Consider the following 21327-nt stretch of genomic DNA (forward strand, 5'->3'; position numbering starts at 1 on the left):
TGGCAGTGGCCAGGTGCTGACACGGCTGTGCCAGAGGCTGCAGAGCATCCAGCCACGAGGATCTGTGCCCAAGCAAGCAGTCGGCACCAGCTGAGCCCCTCCTGCATTGGGGTGGGCTCAGGACAGCCAGGGACTCTGCCTGAACTGTGCCAGCCCAGCCTCCCTCCTGGCAGCTGTGGCCATGCAGGTGGAGAGGGGCTGGGGCACATGATCCTGGCATGTCAGTGCCACCACAGGGCTGAGCAGAAATGACAGTGGATCACTGTGCTGTGCCATGTGGTACCAGGTGAAACTCCAGAGCACCTCTCAGCGCTGAGTTCCATGGAAAGCACTGGGGCGGCCAAAGGCCTCAGGAAACAGATGACACACACTGGAGATGTGCAAGGCAGCACGGCCACCACTGCCCATGGGATAGATTGAGGGACTGGAGCTGTCCCACACAGGGGCAGCCAGAGTTTTGGGGTGCAAGTGGGGCGAGAGGGCTTGTTGGGACACACATCTGGGGGAACATGGGCTGGAGTCACATGGGTGTGACAGGGCAGGGGGTGCTGGGGAAGCCCCAGGCACGGAGCAGGCAGAAGTGGGCAGGGTGCGGGCAGTGGGCAAGCAGGGGGTGGGAGGGGGCAGGCAGTGGGTGGGCAGGCAGGGCACGGGCGGTGGGCAGGGCATGGGCAGTGGGCAGGGGCCGGAGCGGGGCGGGGCCGGGGGCGGGTCCGGCTGTGCCGCCGGTGGCCGCCAGAGGGCGGTGGCGCAGCGGTGCCGGCCCTGCTGCTCCGCCCGCGCTCGCTGCCGCTGCCCCCGGTGCCCCCGGTGCCTCCGGCGCTCCCGGTGCCTCCGGCGCTTCCTGCTGCTCCCGGCGCCCCCGGCGCTCCCAGGCAGGGCATCGCCAGCCCACAGAGTCACGGGACCGCCATGTGCCGCGTAGGTGGTGTGGGGTCACCGACGCCATGCCCGTCCCTGCAGCCGGTGGGAACCGGGAGCGGCTGGCCGGTGATGGGGATGGCGAGGCCGGTGCTGCCGTAGCACCGCGCTGACCTTGCCGGCGGCAGCGCTCAGGGCAGAACCGGCGGAGCTGGAGCAGCCGCCCGTGGCCTGGCACCCATGGCTTGACCTTCCCAGGGACAGCCGTAGTGCCGAGAGGGCAGCTGGGGGCCTGTATCCCCATCCCACGCTGCTATGGTGTCACCGTTGTGTCACCGTTGCGCCACGGTGGCTGCTCCTGCTGGTGATGCCATTCCCCATCCCATCCCAGCGCTCATCCGTACTTCCTGCCGCCCACCAGGCCGGTGGAGCGTGGCTCCGGCTGCTCACAGGCAGGTGGGGGTCCCAGCAGTGCCACGGAGTGGGTGGTAGGACTTTGGAAGGTGTGGGATGTGCCCAGGGACGTGGGACTGGAGCTGGCCTCAGGTGTCCCCCTGGCATCTGGTGGGACTGGGGTGGTTCTCCAACAGGGGAGCTCTGGGAAGGGTGCCAGGGGGACTTCTGTGAAGCACCGTGCTCTGCAGGTGGGAAAAGGCTTCAGGGAATTGGGCTGTGGGGGAAACATGTGAGGTGGCTGGGCAAGGCCATGGCACGTGCCCTGGGCTTGTGCTGGCCTCCTGCCACCAAGCAGCTGCCCCGGCCAGCCTGCAGCCCCCGGGACTGGCCCAACCCCACGGCAAACAGGGCAAAAGTGGGCGAGCTGACCCTTGGACTGGGCGAGCAGGGACGACCCCGCGCCCAGGGTCAGCGGTCACAGCGCCACCCTGGCTGTGCCTCACTTCCCCCGCTGCCAGCGCGGTGCGTGCTGATCCCGGTTTCTGTTTCCTCCTCCTGGCTCAAGCCCTGCAGCCCCGGGCTCACTCCTGGCTGTGGGGCGGGTGGGTCGGTAACCATTGCCCCGCCGGCAGCACCAGGCAGGGCTGGGTGGCAGGGCTGGGTGGCAGAGGAGGGTGGCAGAGGAGGGTGCCAGGGCTGGGTGGCAGGGCTGGGTGGCAGAGCAGGGTGCCAGGGCAGCGTGGCAGAGCTCCGGGGACAGCAGCCCTGGCCGGGGTGCCGGGCTGGCCGCATGCCGGCGGTGGCAGGAGCGGCCGGGGCTGTTTTGCTCTCTGTTTGCTCGGCCCTGGGGACGGCCAGCAACGCGGATCAAGGCCGGCGTCCTTCGGGCAGCCAATTGTTGTACAGCTCAGAGGGGAGGGAGAGGGGCAGCTGCCCCTGGGCTTTCCCAACCCCAGAGAGGGACACCATGCCAGCACTGCCCAGCCTGAAACAGCATCACGTTTAGTCCACCCAAACACAAGGCTGGGTGGTGCCAGCAGGGACCCAGGGGTGCCTGCCAGATCCAGCTCCCCGGCTGCCCCCTGGCTGGGCAGGCACCCACATCCACCCTGGGACAGCTCAGGAGCCCCGGTGCTGTGGGACATGGCAGCCTCAGTCCTGAGTGCCAGCACCTGCTTTTGTGCTTTTCTCTGAATCCTTTCTCCTGATGGGCCATGAAAGGGCTATGAAAGGGCCTTTATCCCCTCTCCTGCTGGATCTCACCAGGCAGGAGCCTGTGGTGGGCTGTCTAGCCCTGGGACTGACAGTCACCCCAGCCGGGGAGGGGGTTCAGGACAGCCCTGTGGGTGCCTCTGCAGGGAGCCAGAGCAGGCTTCCCTTTCACTGGGGCTACAGGGACCAGATCTGCTCCTTGGTCAGCTCTGGACCGACCACAGCGCCTTGGGGAGAGGAGGGACACGGCTGTGGCCACAGCTCCATTTTTGGCCCAGTTATTTATAACTCTAAACAAGGATGCTACAGTTGTGTGGGCTGAAAGGTGTCCCTGCTCCTCCCCTGCTCCCTGGTCCCCAGCTCCCCAGCCATCTGCCACCCTGCTGCCCAGGCCCTGGGCACTGTGCCTGGCATCCCCCAGGGGCTCCCACACTCCTAGCAGCTTGCAGGGAGCTTGGAGATGAGCAGGAGAGCCCCTCCCCAGGGACTGGAGACCCCCCAACACTGCCCCATGCTTCCTTCCACTGCCCCATGCTGCACTGTGGGCATCACCTTGTGCCTCCCCAGAGGTTCTGGCAGCTGCCTGAGCTCCCTCCCTGTCCTCAGGAGGCCTTGGTGGCTGCAGGGTGCAATGCTGAGCTCCCTGAGGCTTGGGGAGCTGATGGAAGGCAGCTCCCAGCCCGGAGAGACTCAGGCCATGTGCACATGGGGGGGTTCCCCTGTGAGCAGGGGTCCCCCTGCAGACTGGAACCAGGTCACCATCCTGGGGGATAATTGCCAGATCACCCCTCCAGAGGCTGATGGAACCCAATATCTCTTTGCCCACCCAAGAGAAAGTACTGCTGGCCCCATGTCTGCCTTTTGAGGGGGATGTGGGGAACAACAGAGCCCAGCAATTGGGGTCACTGGGGAAACAAGCCAAGACTCAGGGGAGCTGGGTGCTGGATGTTTCAGGAGCATCATGGTTACTTGGGTTTGTTTGGCTTGAAAGGCATTTGAAGGCATCCAAGTCCTTGCTAAATCCTTGCTTAATTACCTTAACAGCATTTAAGCCTTTGCTGCACGATTGTCAAGCCTCAGAAGCAAAGCCCCTGGCCCTGGTGGGGCTGTGGGTGCTGCCTGTGGGGATGGTGGGGACACGGCTGCCCAGGGTGGGTGGCAGAGACGAGCAGGCTGCCAGCAGGTGCCAGCACCTCTGGAGGGAACTGAAGGGACAGTGTCCCTGTGCCAACAGGAGCAGTTTATTCCCACACCTGATGGCTCAGGGCATCCTCCTGTCCCCAAGTGCTCCCAAGCAGCCATGGTGCCTGATGGGTTGGAGCTGGGGGAGCCTGTGTAGATCCCGCCAAACCCCTCAGTGGTGCAGGGAGAAGCACTGGGGTTACCCCGGGGCTCGTCCTGCAGCCCTTGGTTCCCAGATTGAGCGATTGAGCACAGAGATAACCCACCCTTCAGGTCTGCTGAGCAGTGCTTTGCTTCTGGCTTCTGTAAAGTTAATTGGTTTCGAGGTTCCAGGAACAAACGAAGGAGAAAAACCCACTCTGCGATGTGCGGGATCATTGAATGCTCTCTGGTGAGTTATAATTGCAAATCATGTTTTGAAATCACATTAACCAATTAGCCCGTGTTGTTGTTGTGCCCTGCCACATGACAGCATGTGCCGCGAGGGAGGCGGCCAAGGGCGAGGCAGGGGGCACCAGCTGCTCCCCAGCCCCTCTGTGTGCAGGCACAGGCACCAGCACTGGGCTGTTTCTGAGCTGGGAGGGCTGGGGGAGCAAGGCTGCAGCCCTGGACATGGCCTGGGGTCACTCTGGAGCCCACCCAGCCCGTGCTGCTGGCCACAGGCATCCCTCTCCTCTTACAGTCAGCATTCCTTTTGTGCCTCACTTCTTCATGCTTCAGGATGCAAAAACCTCTGCAACTGCTCCCTCTTGGAGCCCCTGTGTGTGCTGGCGCTGTGTCTGTGGGATGCCCAGGGATGGGGACAGAGGCACCCTCTGGAACGTTCCTGGAAAGGGCAATCTCCGGAACACTTCTTGCTCGAGAGGTCACAGTGGTGGTGAGGGGAGCGCTGCTTGGGCTGCAAATGTCAGCATTATCTCTGCCCTATCTTCCTGCCATCTGGGCCCTGGGAGCAGCGGGCAGCGGCAGGCAGCAGCGGGCTCAGGGCTGGGGAGGAAGCCGAGCGTGACAAGGAGAGCGTGTCCTGGCCATACACAGCACCCACTGCTCTGTGCCCGGCTCCTGGGCTGGCCTTGTCCCTGCTGTGACATTTGAGGCCCAGGGTTTTATGGGTTCCCTTTAATCTCTGATCTCGAAGCACTGCTGAAGGATAAGAAACAGGGCAGCTTTTGGCTGGGGGAAATGGTGAGAAGGCAAAGCCCACGGGGCTGTGCTGAGGGCAAGGCTCTGGCACGGCACTCGGCTCCCTGCCATTGGTGAGGCTGCTGGAGAGATGAGCCGTGCTGGGCCGTGCTCCCCTGAAGGCTCCTCACATACGGGAATCCGGCGTCAAACTTTCCAGCCAGCTGGAGAAAACCGCACGGCTGCAATTTTGCAATCCACTGGAGCCCTGACACCAGCAGAGCCATTGGTGAGACTGGCCAGAGCTGCACTGGGGCAGCCCTGGTGACCAGAGGGCTCAGGGGTTGAGAGAGGGTCTTAGCCCCCCCCTCTCATGGCTCCTCTCTGTGCTGCCAGCCCGGCTGCAGGAGCCTGCCGCTACTGTGTGCCGAGTGCTGGGACAGGCTTTGGGAGGTTCTGGGGACATCTTCACTCTCTTTTCCCCCTCTCCTCACTGCTTTGATTCTTCACAAAGCTTCAGCTTGACACGGTGGAGCCCTTGTCCTCTGCCCACCTGGAAAGTGGGAACACCAGTGAGGCTGTCACATGCTGGACAAGAGAGGGGACGGGACAAAGCAGACATGGCTGCATTTGTGCCAATAGCAGGGGAAGGGCATTGGAGGCTGGGAAGGAGCACACAGCCTCCAAATCACTTCCCACAGGTCCTCCAGCACGCAGCCCCAGAACAGTGGCTGCACCCAGTGCCACAGGCCCACAGTGCTGTCCCCAGGCCCAGCACCTGTGCTGTGTTTGCTCACAGGGCGGGAGCTCCCGCCGCCTTTTCCAGCCCCGCTGAGACGCGTGGCCGCCCAGCCCGGGACGCTTCTCCGCAGGTGCCACGTGGCTGCACCCGCCTTCACCAGAGCAGGGAAAGGGTTAAAGTGATGGCCTGAGGCCAGCCATGCCCATCCTCTGGGTGCCTCTGGCTCCCCCGTCACACTGCCAAACCTGGCTGCCTCCAGTCCCCCGGCGTGCCAGCCAGCGCTGGTTCAGCACTTACGCATGCTGCTGTTATTAGAAATTAGTTAATGGATGTATGTCTGCAGCCAAAGGAGAGCGGCAGTAACAGGAGCCGCGGGATTGCCGGGAGCGGGAGGGCAGAGCTGCCACTGAATTTTTAACATCCCTCGATGTCCAGGCGAGAGGGAGGGTGCCTCTTCTCCCGATGGCGACGCTCGCTGCTGGCTGGCAAAGCCATTTCCATCCCAGGCTGCCCGAGGCTCCGCAAGGATTTATGAAAGATATGCATAACACAAATAAAACCTTCCAGCAGCGTGAGGAGCCATTCTGCCCAAGCACAGCAGCTGGGCAGGGTTTGCAGCTCGGCATGGGAGCTGGGGGGACTCCCAAGCGTGGACCCCCAAAATGTTCCTCTGAAGTAAAAGCTGGGCAGGACAGAGGAGCAGGAGGTAGTTTAGGGGGGGGGCAGACCTTGTAAAGGTACAGGGAATCTTTGGGGACACAGCTGGTGACTCTCCAGAGCTCATGGCTCTCCCTGAAGCATATGGGATGCACTTGGAGAAATTTCTGCTTTGGGGAACTGGGGGTTTGTTTCTTCATGAAAATAGACATCTTTCAGCTCAGGTGGGGAGGTTTGATGGAGACTGGGGAAGGGGGATGGCCCAGTTACTCTGGGTCTTGTTGGGATGAGTCCACATGGGTTGTTTCCTCCCAGTGTGCTGAGATGCTGGGGTGAGAACTCTGGGGGCAGCAGGCACCATGAGCAGGGCGGGCAGCTGGGCTGGCTTAACGTGGGAGCAGCCTGAGCTTCCCAGGCCAGGGAGAGAATCTGACTGAAGGACGGGGAAAACCCTGTCCCCACACTCAGCATGTACTGGATTTATCCCTTCAGGTAGATTAGAGCAGCTGCCCCAGCCCTGCTTCTTTGGAAGCGGCCCCTGGCCTCCTGCAGGAGCCTCGGCTGCTGTAGGCAGGGGTGCCCGGTGGGATGTCAATACCTGGCAGGATAGGGGTGCCCCATACAGTGATAATGCCATGAGGGGCACAGACACCAGGTGCCGTGAGGGGCACAGACACCGGGTGCCATGAGGGGCACAGACACCGGGTGCCGTGAGGGGCACAGACACCGGGTGCCGTGTGCGGTGCGTGGGGATGTTGGTGACTGCCCTGTTCCGGACAGGGCAGCGCTGCTTGGACACTGACAGCCCGAAGGGGATGATGCCTGGTGCGGGGTGATTCACTGGCGGGAGGCGATGCCCAGGGACGCTGATGCCCGGCGGGGGCGATGCCCCGGGGGCGGCCGTGCCCGGGGAGCGGTGGTCCCGCCGGAGCGGGGCGGGGCGGGGCGGGGCGGGGCAGGGGTCGGTCGATGCGGGGCGGTCGCTCCCCAGCGCTCCTCCCGTGCCCCGGCGGAGTGCAGATTGGGAGCCTTCGCACTGGGGGCGGGATCGGGTCCTGTTTAATCTCGGGCTCCGCCGGATTACGGTCGCAGGATAGTCTCTAATCCGCGGCACCGGCCACCGGGGGCTGCTCGCCCCAGCCCGCAGCAGAGGCACGGCGGAGAGGGGGCAGGTAGGTCTCTCCGCTCTCCCCTGCCGCTCGCACTCCCGGGCTCGCTCCTCCCTGGAGCTCCGTGGTTGGAGGCTGCCGGGCGCTCGGACCCCTCACCTCCCCTAATTCTCCTCCGCACCCCATCCAGTCCTTTCTCTCATCTCTCTCTCGCCGGCCCCGCTTTCCTCTCACAGCCCGTCTCTCTCTCCTCCTGCGTTTCCTCCTCCTCCTCCTCCCGGCTCCGGGCAGCACGGGGAAGGCTCCGGGGCCCGGCAGCTCTGGCAGGTGCTAACGCCCCGGGACTGTTTGCTTTGCTGTACTCCTGCCACTTGCCAGCGGCTGGCACCTTCCCACGGGTGGGTGAGAGATCCCGCGGGTGCCGGGGGAGGCAGAGCCCAGCGCCCCGACACTGCCCCTGCCCGGAGCGCGGTGTGGGGGCTTCGGCGTGCATCGTTCCGCTGATCCTCACAGTGGCACCAACCCCCAAACTCCCTTTACTTTCCCTGTTTTCTGCTTTAATTTTTAATCGCCCGTGGGAATGACATATGTTTCTGAAGGCTGGAAGCGGCTGTGGGCAGGATCGGGTGTCAGGGTGCCGGGGTGCCGGGGCGGGGGGCACGGGCAGGGAGAGAGGTGCCGGCCGTCTCGGGCACCGGGGCTGCCTGGCACCTGCGTGCGGCGATTCCACGGGCTGGGGTATTAATAGAGCCTGGCTGGCCGGGCCAGCAGCGTGGAAAGGCGGGCAGCACACTGTGTTCCTGTCGGCCACGCGTGTCCTGGGCCAGCCGGCGTGGTGTGGTGGCTCTCTCTGCCGTGTCAGCTCTGAAAGTCCCACTGGAGAGAAACCTTCCCCAAGGGAAACTGAACCACGGCAGGTGGTTGCTGGACTTGTGCCCCCCAAGCCGTGGGGTGGCACAGGTGAGACAGGGGACCTGGCAAGTCCCCAACAGGTGGGATGGCAGGGACGCAGAACCCTGACTGGCTGTGGAGGGCATGGCTGCACTGAGCTGACACACAGGAGATGGGGAATTTTCCACTGGTGCTGGACCAGGCCCAAGATGAGGCGTTAGACCTGTCTGGTCCCTGTGGCTTCAAGGGGGTACCCCAGAGAAAGGTGCCTTTGCCTGGCAGCACTGCCCCGTATCCCAGAACAGAGTGCCGGTGTGCCTTGGCTCAGGTGCCAGGGATGCTCAGGAGCAGTGGGACACTCCGTTCCACTGGGGGGTGGCACGGGGGTGCTGGCACTGCTGGACCCTGGCTGGGGCGCAAAGGGCCCCACAGCACCCGGCCGTGCTGCAGCTGTAATCACACACCGGGGCCGTGGCCACGGCAAACAAACAAGCGCCGGCAGAGCCTATTTTCCTTGGCACGTGGGGATGGGGGAAGGAGCGGAATCCCACGGGCTCCTTTGGAAGTGCAACCCTTGAGAAAACAGAGGCGGGTTGGGGCCAGAACGGACCCCCGTGCCCCGGCTCTCCTCGCTGCGTGGGTCTCGGCCGCCGTGTGCCTCCCCAGCTGCTGACGCAGCTCTGGGACTGGCTGGGTCCCCCATGCCAGCGGGGCACAGCCAGCCTGGTTCCGCTGACCCTGTGGAGCAAATGTCCGGCTGGTCCAATGGTGAGAGTGCCATGGGCAGGCACAGCGGTGGTGCCATGGGGCTTGGGCAAATCGTGGTTCCTGATTGCCACAGGAGGCTGTGCTGGAGGTGCCAGAGGCACGTGAGGCTGTGGCTGAGGCCAGTTCCTCCTGATGGAGGGACAGTCCCCAGCACAGCCAGCAGCAAATGGCACCTTGGTGGTTTTGCTGTTGACCCCTCTGTGTCATCCCACTAAGGCCGGTTGTGTTTTGGAGAGTGTGAACTCCTGGAAAGCATCTTGCTTCCAAGGCAAAACAGAACTCCAGAGGTGTGGTACGAAACCTGACGTGTCCTTTTCCAGGCACTGTCTGTCCATCAGTCTCTGCAGTGCCACTACCTGTGCCACCACCTTCCCTGGGCGGCCCTGTGTTTCCGGAGGGGAGTGTTTGAAGTTTATAGCAAAACTCATCATACAGCCTAGCACTGCCTGAGATGCTTTGGGCTCAAACTGGTGTCTCACCCAGCCTCCCCAAGAACCACACTGAGTGCCATCGGCCCCGTGCTGTGCCCACCCTGTCCCCATCCCCGTGCTGCCAGCTGTACCTGCCACCTGACCTTGTACCACATGGACTCAAGCTGGCAGGTGACAGCAACAGCCTGGGCTGTCCCAGTGCTGGACATGACTCCCCTTGCCTGGCCTCAGCTTCCTCACTGCTTTTCCCAGCTTGCCTTGTCCTGGTGCTTGGATGTTGGAGGATGTGGCAGGATGGTGATGGCTGACACCTGCAGCCATCCTGGGTTGTGTGCCTGGCAGGTGATGCCATGGCTGAGCTGCACCATGGCTCTGACACTGGAAACCCTCTCCATGGCCCCACCATGAAGTTTGGCTCCACCACTCCCTTCCTGGAATTGCCTTTCCCTTCCCTGATGTGTCCCAGACCCCATTCCCAGGCTCAGGTACAGCTGTCCCCCAGGAAAGAGATGCCACTTGTGCTCTTAGAGGTAAGACCCTGGATGGACAGAGATGCAACAGAGATGGCCAGAAGCGCCCAGGCAGCTGCCAGAGCCCTGCTAGCCAGGACAGCAGCTTTCAGAGCCACTTGTTCCTACTTGCTACTGCCAGTCCTGCCCTGGCTGGAGCACTGGGGGGATTGCCTGCCCCGAGGCTGAGCCGTGGTGTGGTATTTGGGGTGAAAGAGGTGAGGTGAGCCCAGTGCCTACTCTACCCACCTTGTGCTGGGGGCATGAGTGGGGCTGGCTGGCATGACCAGCTGGTGGGGCTGTCATCTCCAGAGGATCCCAGGTGGATCTATCTCAGGAGAATCTCCACAGATCTGTTTGGGGAAGGTCTACAGCAGGGCTACCCAGAGAGGTTCTCCAGCCATGCACCAGGCAGGTTTTGCCTCCAGTTGTCTTTTCTCACAGCTACTGGGGATCCCATGCCCACATGGGCACCCCCCAGAACCTTTGCCCCAAAGTGGGGTGCCTGGCCATCCCCTGAATGACTGGATTTGCCCCTTTGGGTGCCCCTTTCCTCTGTGGGAGGTGGCACCCTGGCACTGCCTTTGCTTGGCTGGTAGGTGGGGGGTGGAACAGCACTGGTTAAATCCAGGTTTGGGTTACTAATTTTAGGAAGACAGGCTGGGAGGAAAGCTTTGCCTGTGTGTGCTTCAGGGGAAAGACAAAGATATTCCCAGGGCAGCTCTGGAGAGCAGTTCTCAGTGGAAGGCAAGGAGAGAGGGGTTTCTCAGCTGTGTGCCCTGCTGGGGTCAATTTCCCTGGGTAGGGGTTGCCCAGGGACTCCCCAGTTTGGGCTGTTGCCCAGCTGTGCCCACAACCCCCCTGTGCCCACAGCGGGGCCAGAGGCTGACCAGGGACCCCAGGCTGGGCTCACCCTGGGCTCAGTTCTGGGGGGAACCCCAGGGCTGGGGCTGATGGCACTGGGGGAACATGGCTGGTGCCATCCCTGCCCATTGCCCTTGCTGCCCATCTCTCTGGCAGGGCTCGCTCGTCAGCACAGCCTCAGGGAACATGAGACCTGTGTGCCAGCTCTGCTGAAACCCGAACGGCCACCTGGGCCGGGGGGGCTGCGGTGCCCGGCGCACAGCAGCGGGATGGGAGGGATACCTGGCTGCCAGCACGCAGGGCAGGCCGGCAGCTGCGGCAGGCTTGGCGCTAAAGCCGGATTACCACCCGGAATAGTCCCACGGCTCCAGCTGGGCCGGATTAACAAGGATTCATCTACAAGGAGAGGAGATGGGGAGGGACTCTGCCCTGTGGGGGTCCCCGGCCTGGGGGAGCACCCACCTGCTGCCAGGGACACCCTGTGCCCTCGCTGGGCACAGGTGGGAGCCGTGGGTGCTTGCATGTGGGTGCTGCGGGCTGTGGGGACACTTAGGCTGTCACTGTGTGGCACAGGCAGGGCTGGCAGGACTGGCTGCCTGTCCCCACGTGTGCTGCTGGGGACCGTGTGTGCTGCTGGGGGCTGTGCCGGGCTCTGACCGGGGGAACGGGCACAGCGCAGGAGCCAGTCTTGCCCAGGGTCATACACATCCTGCTGGCCACGTTGCCTGATGCAATGGACCTCCCATCCTGCATATCTGCTGGCACTGCCGACAGAGCTCCCCTGCCCAGCCCCCAGCTCCCGCCTCCCGCGGGGATTTTCCACCTTTTCAATGAGATGCGTGGAAGCGAGGTGTGAGGCAGAGAGAGGGATGCGGTCCCTTCCAGGACCCAAACCCTCCCCGTGGTGCCCTGGTCCCCGAGGAAGCCTGGCCGGGGGCCGAGGTGAGCCCAGGACTGCCCGTGTGCCAGAGCAGGGCCGGGATTTGGGAGCCGGGCCGCCCCACACACGTGTCCCCATCGCAGCGAGGGCGGGCAGGCTGTGTGCTGGCCGGGACGAGCGTGCAGACCGAACGCAGCCTGCCCGGGAGCGCAGACGTGGCCGGCGGGACGGGACGTGCCGTCCCACGCATCCGGCTCCGTGTTCTTCTGCCGGGGCTGCGGGACAGCACCGGGGCCCGGCCCAGGCTGCCTGGCCACCCCGCAGTGTTGGTGGGGTGTCAGCAGCTCTGGGAGCAGCCTGGCAGAGGTGGGAGGTCTGGCTGCAGCGCTGTCCTTGTGTCCCAAAGCCCGGCAGGCAGCAGAGAGGCACATGCTGGGAAATCGATGCAGCTTGCCCAGCACCCCCAGGAACGCTGCCCTGGGTGCCACAGCCTGGAGGGTTCTGTGCCCATGCATGTGGCCAGGTCCACACCGTCAGCTGGGTGAGTGGGCACTGGAGCTGCTGGTCAGGAGTGGGATTATGCCAGGCAGCATGCGAGCTACCCTACATGTCAGTGAAGATGGGATGGCAGTATCCCATCTGCGTGGTGGCACCCTGAGGGAGGAGATCCCTGAGGAGATGCTCTTTGCCCAGAGCACAGGGTTCCCAGCTAAGGTGGGCACACAGTGAGGTGGTGAACCCACCAACCCCACTTGGAGGGGAACCAAGCCACCCCTTCAGGGCCGCCCGTCACTCTGTATTTGCTGTTCTGCCTTATCGCAAGGCAAACAGCAGCAGGCAGGGCTCACACTGCCCGATCGAATCGTCTCATGCTCCCTCCTCTTTCATCTCCCCCCTTGCCCTGGCTACTGCCACCAGGAGAGCCTGGCCGGGGGGGCAAAGGCCAGGGCCAGCTGGGGAAGTGGCAGTGAGTGGTGCTGGGCCCGTGCCAGGGCTGTGCCAGGGCTGTGCCAGGCTGCCCGGCGGGAGGAAGCGTCTGGGTGGCAGCACGAAGCCCGGTGCATGCTGAATGAGCCCGGCCGTGCCGCTTGCTATTCCGAGAGACGCTTGGGGGAAGAAGTTGGTATTTCCTGAGCTGCCCAGAGAGGTGTAATTATAACCTGGGAGAAGAAAGGGGCTGCAGACGAGAGTGCCCAGCCTTCCTGGCGCCCGTGGGGGAGCGGGCAGGGGAGTGGGCAGATGCTGCGTGCCACCAGCGGGATGCGGTGAAGCCCTGCCCGCAGGCAACCCAGCGGCACTGGGGGGCTTAGGGAGGTGTTGGAACCTCACAGATCTGGTGCCCCCACTCAATCCCACGCTGGGTGAGCGGTGGGTTCAGCGATGCCTGCCCGTGGTGGTGGGAAGGCGCAGAGTTAACGGTGGCTTTTGGACGTGCTGGCAGCCTTGTTCATGCCTGGATCCATCCCAAGCGGAGGCCTAGTGGAGGGGATAAATCATCACCCAGAACCCGCCCTGCGCTTCCCTCTCGTCCCCCGCATGGCTGAACCTTCTCATTTTGGTTCCTGCTGGCCTGTGTCCTGCCTCAGCCTCCCCACCTGGCTGGGTGCTGCAGGTAGGGTGGCCCAAATATGTGCCCACCACCCGGGCCAACCGCAGGGGTTCGGCCCCCCTGGCAGTGCCAGCAGCCAGTGTGTGGCCTGGGATGACCCTGCCAGGTCTTTGTGGCCTGGATGGGCAGGGACAAGCAGGGCAGCAGCTCAGGAGACCGGAGGTGCTGGCACCCACACCCTGACGTGTCATCCTTCCCTTGCGTGCCAGCAGGACTGCTGGACCCGACTGTGCTGTGGGAAGGCTCCTCAGATTTCTGGGGACACCAGTCCCCTGGGAGCATAAAGATGGGCATGTCCCCTGCTCACCCCATGGCGACCCCAGGCAGCGGGGTGGTGGGGCAGCAGCATCCTCCCAGTACTGGGGACCATACTGCATCCCAGCCAGGCCTAACCTCCGGCTGGGTGGCAGCAGCCCTTGGCTGGACATAGCCCCAGTGTGGAGCCCCCTGGCCAGCCGGACAAGACCCCAGCCCCTCGGGGCAGTGGGGGGTGGCGGGACCCTGCCCCGGCTGCCAGCCTGCCCCAGAAAGCCACCCTGTGCCGTTTCCCAGCGGGGCGGGGAGGGCCGGGGCTCGCACAGAGGCGGCTTTGTGCGGCGTGCCAAGGCGTCCCGCGCTCGGCAGCCCGGCCGCCTTCCCCTGCCAAGGAGCTGTCTCCCGGCCCCGCGCTCTTTCCTGCTCCGTTTGTCCAGCCCTGACGTGCCCCCGAGCCCCCCGCCTTGGCACCCCGGCAGCGGCGGGACGCGGGTGAGCCCTTCGCGCCGGGCAGCACCACGGGCTTTACATAACGGCGGCCGGGGGGTCCCTGAGCTGCCTGCCCCGTCCTCAGCCTCCCGAACGCCCCCACTCACTCGCCTGCTGGCACCCGTCTGCAGGAGGGGAAACTGAGTCATGGAGCCGAGAGCTGCGGGCAGGGGAGTGGAGGTGGGCAGGCGGTGTGCATGGGGACTCTGGGGCTGGGCAGTGCTGTGAGCAAGGGGACGGGGTGGGCTGTGGGATGTCTGGCTGGGCGAGAGGGCACCCGCACACTGGGGCTCTGGTGGGGCACTGGAGCTGGGGCTGAGTTCCGTGGGACATTGTGTGCTGAGCAGGCAGAAGGGAGGAGAAGAAGCACACCACCGTGATGCCTGGCTCAGTGACCCTCCCATCCCTGCCGTGCCACCAGCGCTGGTGCTGAGCCCAGCTCCAGAGTCCCTGATGGAGGCAGGACTTGTGAGGCTCCAGGCCAGCCCCTCCGCTGCTCCTGCCCAGAGCTGGACCGCTGTTGCCTCCCTCTTGCAGAGCCTGAGCAGAGCCCATAGCAATCCCAGCTGTCTCCCAGCCATGGATACCACGGACGTGCCCCTGCAGGCTGAGATGGTGGAGCTGGTGCCCAACGGGAAGCACACGGCTGCACTCACCACCTCCACTGTCCCCTCACTGGCGGGTGACAGGTAGGGCACTCAGGGCAAGGGGTGGTGCAGGGACTTGGGGGGTCCTCCGAGCTGCTCCCTGCCCGTGAGATACCAGCCAGGGCTGATGGTCCCTGACTCTGCTTTGGCTTCACTCCTCTCCCTCCATGGGCAGATTTGAAGAGAACCAGACTGGCGTGGCAGAGATGGAGGAGTTCCTGCCCCACGGTGCTGAGAAGAAGCAGACACACTTCACTGATGTGAGTAGCAGCATGGGCACAGTGCCTGGGGTGGCATGGGGCAAGCTCCCAGTGTGACTGGTGCATCCCCTCCCTGTTGTGTCCTGTAACAGTTTGAAGGGAAGACGTCTTTCGGGATGTCCGTCTTCAACCTGAGCAATGCCATCATGGGCAGCGGCATCCTGGGGCTGGCCTATGCCATGGCCAACACTGGCATCATCCTCTTCCTGTGAGTGCCATGGGGGCATGGGAGGGATGTTCAGGCATGGGGGGCTCCTCCAAGGGGATCGGTGGGTGCAGGCAAGAAAGAAGTCTCTGGCTTGGGATGATGCAGGGACCAGTGTCCCCACTTGGGGGGAGGAGGAAGAGGGTGAAGGTCTGCCTTCCTTACTACGAAGTCAGATTTTCAAAAGTAGCTTGAAGGAGGTGAGTCATGGCTCCTTTTGTGTGTGGAGACATGGACTGAATCTGCCCCATGAACACCCAGCTGGTGCTCAGGCAAGGGTGTGGTATCCTGGGGGTGGTATCCTGGGACAGCTGCCCACAGGTAGAGCACATCTGCATGGGGTTTGCCCCACAGCCATGTCTGAGTCCTGTGCTGTGACCCACTGGTAACTGTGCTCTCCTCCTGCAGCTTCCTCCTCACAGCAGTGGCCCTGCTCTCCAGCTACTCCATCCACCTGCTGCTCAAGTCCTCGGGCATTGTGGGTGAGTGCCAATCCTCAGCAGGGCTATGCTGGGGCTCCCACCCTGACTCTCACCCACCACCACCGCTCCCTGTCCCACAGGCATCCGTGCCTATGAGCAGCTGGGTTATCGAGCATTCGGCACGCCGGGGAAGCTGGCAGCGGCCATCGCCATCACGCTGCAGAACATCGGGGGTGAGCTGGGGGACCTGCCAGGGCTGGGGATCGGGTGGGACCAGAGAACACCAGTGCACCAAGACCTCCTTCTGCCCCGCAGCCATGTCCAGCTACCTGTACATTGTCAAATCTGAAGTGCCTCTGGTCATCCAGACCTTCCTGAACCTGGAGGAGAAGACCACGTGAGTGCCTCCTGCCCACGCTGCCTGCGTGCCTTCCCTGGGCAGGCGCCGGGGCTCTGGCTCCAGCTGTGCAGCCCGTGGCAGGGATTTACTGTCATTAAGCCACTACTATTTTTGATAACTGTCAGTGCCGAATAAGCCCCTGGGTGAGATTAAACTGAGCTGAACTTCCAATCCCTGCTCCTCACATCCCCTTGGGATCAGGCTTTCCTCCTTGAGCAGAACCTGGGGCTGCAGGGTGGGGGTCTGGTTGGGTATAGGTCCCCCCACCCCATGCCCACATCCCCACTAGCAACTCTAGCCCTTGTGGGCGCACCACTGTGGGGGTGGGCAGAACCCTAGTTCGAGGGCCCCTAGGGATGCTGGCCTCAGGGTCTCCAAGGATGCTGTCTCAGGGGTCCCCAGGGATGTTAGCAGAGCAGGAATGCCAGCCTCAGGGGACACCAGTGCCCCTGGGATTTGCCAGCTGAAGGGTCCCTAGCAATGGCAGACAGCCCCCACAGTGGCTGCCTCTGCCTGCTGTGCCCCAGCAGACTGAGGTGGTGAGCAGACCTTCTGCTTCCAGGGACTGGTACATGAATGGGAACTACCTGGTTATCCTGGTTTCTGTCACCATTATCCTGCCCCTGGCGCTCATGAAGCAGCTGGGTAAGTCAGGGAGATGCTACCCATGGCACTGGGGCCTGGCACCCTGGGTCTCCCACGGGGCGATGGTGCCAGCCTGGATGTGCTGGGCAAGGAGGGAACACTGAGCCAGTGCAAGGGTCCTGCCCACACCCAGCAGCCACTCTCCTCCCTCCGCAGGCTACCTTGGCTACGCCAGCGGCTTCTCCCTCAGCTGTATGGTCTTCTTCCTGATCTCGGTGAGCGCCCTCTGGCACTGGCAGTGCCTTGGGGTGCCAAGCATGCCTCCTGCCGAGGTGTGAGGCTGGGCTGCTTGCTGTGGGGACAGCAGAGGCAGCAGGGACAGCGGGTGCTCGGGGCTGCAGAGACGCTGTGGCTGGGCTGTCAAGCTGCTGGGTTATTTTCGGCTGAAGGAACCGAATGTTGTGGAAAGGGAGAGGGGGGAAGGTGCTGGAGGGGCATCTGCACATGTGGCCCCTCCACGTGCTGCTGCCTGGCTCTGTCCTGCTGCTCACCCCCACAGGGACAGGCTGGGGGAGCAGCATTGCCACAGGGCAGCACTAGCAAAAGGTGTCCCTGGGAGGGGGTCCCAGTAGGGTCACTCTCCAGCTGGGCATGTGGGCAATGTGTGCTGGGAGCTGGGGGCACCAAGAACTGACTGGCCCCATATCCCCTCCCCCACCCCAGGTCATCTACAAGAAGTTCCAGATCCCCTGCCCGCTTCCAGAGCAGGAGGGGAACATCACGGGCATCCTCAACGTCACCACTGTCAGCACCAGTGACTACCAGAATGGCTACACAGTCCTCCAGGCTCCCGAGCAGGACACTTGCACACCCAGCTTCTTTACCCTGAACTCACAGGTAAAGACCTGAGGCTCTGGGTGAGCTCCCACCCTGTGCACCCAGTGAACATGGGTGGTCCTGGTGCTGGCAGCCCCTGCCTCTGGGCCCCCAGCAGTCAGTCGTGCTCCTCTCACACAGACAGCCTACACCATCCCCATCATGGCCTTTGCCTTCGTCTGCCACCCCGAGGTGCTGCCCATCTACACTGAGCTGAAGGAGTGAGTCCTGGGTGGGGGCACCCACGGGGAGGGGTGGGCTTCACCCGGCGCCCACCCAAAGGCAGTGCCATCCATGTGGGGACCTGTGCCGGGGCAGTGTGGGGAGGTGGGTGATATGACCCTGGGTGGGGCAGTGGGTGGGTGCATGGCGGCTGATAGGACCTGGGATGGGTGGTATCAGTCTCAGGAGGTGGGTGATACAACCTGGGGTAGGTGGGTAGGCAATATCACCCCTGGGAGGTTGGGGATATAACCCTGGGTGGGCACTATCACCCCTGGGAGGTGTGTGATATGACTCAGAATGGGTGCAGGGATGTTATCACCCCTGGGAGGTGGGTGCCATGATCCAGGGGTGGTGGTGTGACCCCTGGGAGGTGGGTGCTGTGACCCGGAGAGGGTGGGTGGCTGGTTGGTGCCACCCTGCCCAGGAAGGGGGACGTAGCCCCACTCTGCACATCCCCCACGCACCCCAGAGTGTTTTGGCATCACCTCTCCTCACTGGGCGGGTGCTTGGTGTCAGCGGGTGCCACGGGGCTGTGCTGAGCCCACCGTGTCCTGCAGCCCCTCCAAGAAGAAGATGCAGTGCATCTCCAACATCTCCATCATGGTCATGTACCTCATGTACTTCTTGGCTGCCCTCTTTGGCTACCTCACGTTTTACGGTGAGCCCTCGGGGAGGGGACTGGGCTGGCACACCTGTGCCAGGGGGTGATGGTGCTGGGGCTCACTCAGGGGCTCCTTGGTGGTGTTCACAGACCGTGTGGAGTCAGAGCTGCTGCACACGTACAACAAGGTGGATCCCTTTGATGTGCTCATCCTGTGTGTGCGTGTGGCTGTGCTGACAGCTGTCACCCTCACCGTCCCCATTGTCCTCTTCCCGGTGAGTGACCCCACAGGAATGCCAGGTGGCTTCAGCAGCAGGCTTTGAGAAGGAAAACTGAGGCAGTGATGAAGGTGGGATTGGGGAACAGGACATTCTGGGTGCCAGGAGCAGGGCTGGGGCAGAGGCAGGGGTGATGGGGCAGAGGCAGGGCCACAGGGACAAGGCTGTGAAGGGGTGACAGGAACCAGAGGGGCATCACGGTCAGAGCTTGGGAAGGGAAAGGGGTTATAGTGACCTGCAGGGCTGTAGGGACGGGGCTAGAGTGAGGGCAATGGGGACCAGCAGGACTGCAGGGACAGGGTACGGGTCCTGGCTCCAAGGATGGAGTGTGACACCCTGTCCCTGTCCCCAGGTCCGTCGGGCCATCCAGCAGATGCTGTTCCAAGGGAAAGACTTCAGCTGGATCCGCCACATCGCCATTGCTGTGATCCTGCTGACCTTCATCAACCTCCTCGTCATCTTTGCCCCCTCCATTCTTGGCATCTTTGGCTTGATTGGTGGGTGGCAGCACCCTGCTCCTGTCCCTCCTTGATCATGGGGGGTTGCAGCAGCATGCCAGCCCCTGTCCTGACTGGCGCTCAGCTGTGACTGACCCTGCCATGCCTCAGTTTCCCTGTCACCTGCCAGGACCAGGTGGTTGTGTGGCTCACCCATCCCATGGCTGTCCTGTTCCCACAGCGCAGTGCCTGCACTGCTCTTCCCTGTGTGTTTCCCTTGATCCCCCCGGCCAGGCTCCCCCCCCTCAGAGCTCAGCTCGGTGCCAGGGCTGCGGGAGGGGTGTGGGGACAGTGCCAGCACACTGCGTCCCTGGGTTCCTGGAAGGCTTTGCCAGGGCTGGGGAGGGCAAGGAGGGGGTGGGGGTAGACAGGACCTGTCCTGGCAGTGGGGCTGGCAGGGCTGAGCTGCAGGGTGGGAGGCCCCTGCCCACTCTGTCCCTGTCTTCTCCAGGTGCCACCTCCGCTCCCTGCCTCATCTTCATCTTCCCTGCCATCTTCTACATCCGCATCATGCCCAAGGACAAGGAGCCGCTGCGCTCCACCCCCAAAATATTGGTAAGCGTGGGCAGGGGTACAAGGATGGGGACAGGCATGGGGCTCTGAGCCTGGCTGGGAACCCTGTTGCCCTGGCCATCCCTGAGTCCCTTCCTTGTCCCCACAGGCTGCCTGCTTTGCCCTCCTTGGAGTGGTCTTCATGATCATGAGCTTGAGCTTCATCATCATCGACTGGGCCACGGGTGGGGGGAAGAGCGGCGGCAGCCACTAGCCACTGCCGGTGCCCAAGCCAACCTCGCCCCCGCCCGCCCGGTGCCCAGGGAGAGCCCACCCTGGGCTCAGCCCCCATGCTGCAGCCCCACCAGGATTCCCTGGGGACTTCCGCTGTTGCTGCCCGTCACCTGTGGTGATGGTGAGAGGGCATGAGCCATGGCAGTCATGGAGACTCCTCGACCTGTGTCCGGGATGGGGCAGTGAGCCCGGGGCAGGTCCTGTGCCCCCCAGCCACTCCAGCGGGCACCTTCCCTGCTCTGCGCCTCAGTTTCCCCCATCTGTAAAATGGGGAGAATAATACTGCCCTACCTCACCCGGAGCTGGCTGTCAGGTGGAGCTCTTGTGCACCGCAAGAGCCACCAGCAGCAGCAGGCACTGCCAGGGGCGCAGGGCACTGCCTGCCATGGGGACCAAGGCTGGGCACTTCCCTGGCCTCCTCCAGATAGCATCAAGAGCCTGATGAACAGTGTCCGTGGGGGCTGGAATCCAGCGGGGCGGTCGGACCTGTGACAGCACCTGTGCCCAAGCCACCTGCCCTCTCCCCTGCCATCCCCCATCCCCAGAGAGATGCCACCCGCTGCCCTGGCATTGCAGGGGCACCCCGGTCCCTGTGGACAGGCGTGGCCCTCGTGCTGTGGCTGGTGGTGCTCAGCCTGCTGCTCCTGAGCCTGAGGGGAACTGTTTGCTACGGGTGCCTGTGGATGGGACCCTGCTGACCCCTGGGCATGTATGGGGGGGGACCAGCTGCATTGCTCCAGGGAGGTGGCACACATGCCATGGGCTTGGCATCCATGCTGCGGCTGGGCTGCTGGGGCCTGGTGCACCCAGGGGGCATGAGGGGGATTTGGGGGCGGGCTGGGGGCAGCACTCACTGGGGGCAAGCTCGGGGCTCTGGAGGCACCCCTGTCTGCATGCCCAGATGCCAGGGTGATGGGCACCCCAGCAACACAAGCTGTCCCTGGTCGCCCTGCACCCTGGGCCAGCACTCAGACCCTACAGCCCTCATCCATCCACCCATCCATCCATGCCGCTGGGATCATCTATCCCAACCATGCCAAAACCCAGAGAGCGGCTCTCCCACCCCCCAGCTCCCCTCCCAGGATGGGGGGCAGCCCGGCAGGGTGGGCAGCACAGGGCTGGGGGTCTGTCCTGCGGCAAAGTACATAAGAGACGTATTTTTTTATGAGGTGGTGGAGGCTGGGATGCTTTTTATAAATACTGTACATAAGAGTAGATCTTTTTTAACGTGTTGTGTTGCTCTGGGTAGCTCTGTATAATGTACATATCACATGGGGGGCACTGGACTCTCACCATGTGCAGCGTGGCCCCACTGTTCCTGTCACCAGCCTGGCTGCCCCAGGGCCACCCTGACACCTGTAAATTATTGCTGGGGCTGATGCTGGCCGTGGCAGGAGGCCTGAGGTGAGAATAAAGATGTGAATGTGCCCAGGTCTCGGGCATCACTGGGGCGGGTGAGGTGTTGGCATGCAGGCTGGCACCTCACACAGGCATCCTGAGGTGGCACAGACAGACGGACACGAGGCACACGGGTGCGCAGATGTGTGTGAGGACAGCAGGGATATATG

The 21327-nt window shown here is 63.3% G+C and overlaps 1 protein-coding gene across 1 annotated transcript; it reads left to right on the forward strand.

The window, feature by feature from the left end:
- Positions 1-7203: 7203 nt before the first annotated feature.
- On the forward strand, positions 7204-20539 carry SLC38A3 (solute carrier family 38 member 3). The gene is made up of 16 exons (XM_059480016.1): positions 7204-7344; positions 14515-14666; positions 14800-14884; positions 14977-15092; positions 15498-15571; positions 15652-15744; positions 15827-15908; positions 16474-16556; positions 16713-16771; positions 17220-17393; positions 17514-17593; positions 18155-18255; positions 18349-18473; positions 18829-18973; positions 19425-19528; positions 19635-20539. The coding sequence occupies exons 2-16, from the start codon at positions 14557-14559 to the stop codon at positions 19737-19739; spliced, it is 1536 nt and encodes a 511-aa protein (XP_059335999.1). The 5' UTR covers positions 7204-7344; positions 14515-14556; the 3' UTR covers positions 19740-20539.
- The last annotated feature ends 788 nt before the right edge of the window (positions 20540-21327 follow it).

The sequence above is a fragment of the Ammospiza nelsoni genome, chromosome 11 (genome assembly GCF_027579445.1).
Source record: "Ammospiza nelsoni isolate bAmmNel1 chromosome 11, bAmmNel1.pri, whole genome shotgun sequence".
Lineage (NCBI taxonomy): Eukaryota > Metazoa > Chordata > Aves > Passeriformes > Passerellidae > Ammospiza > Ammospiza nelsoni.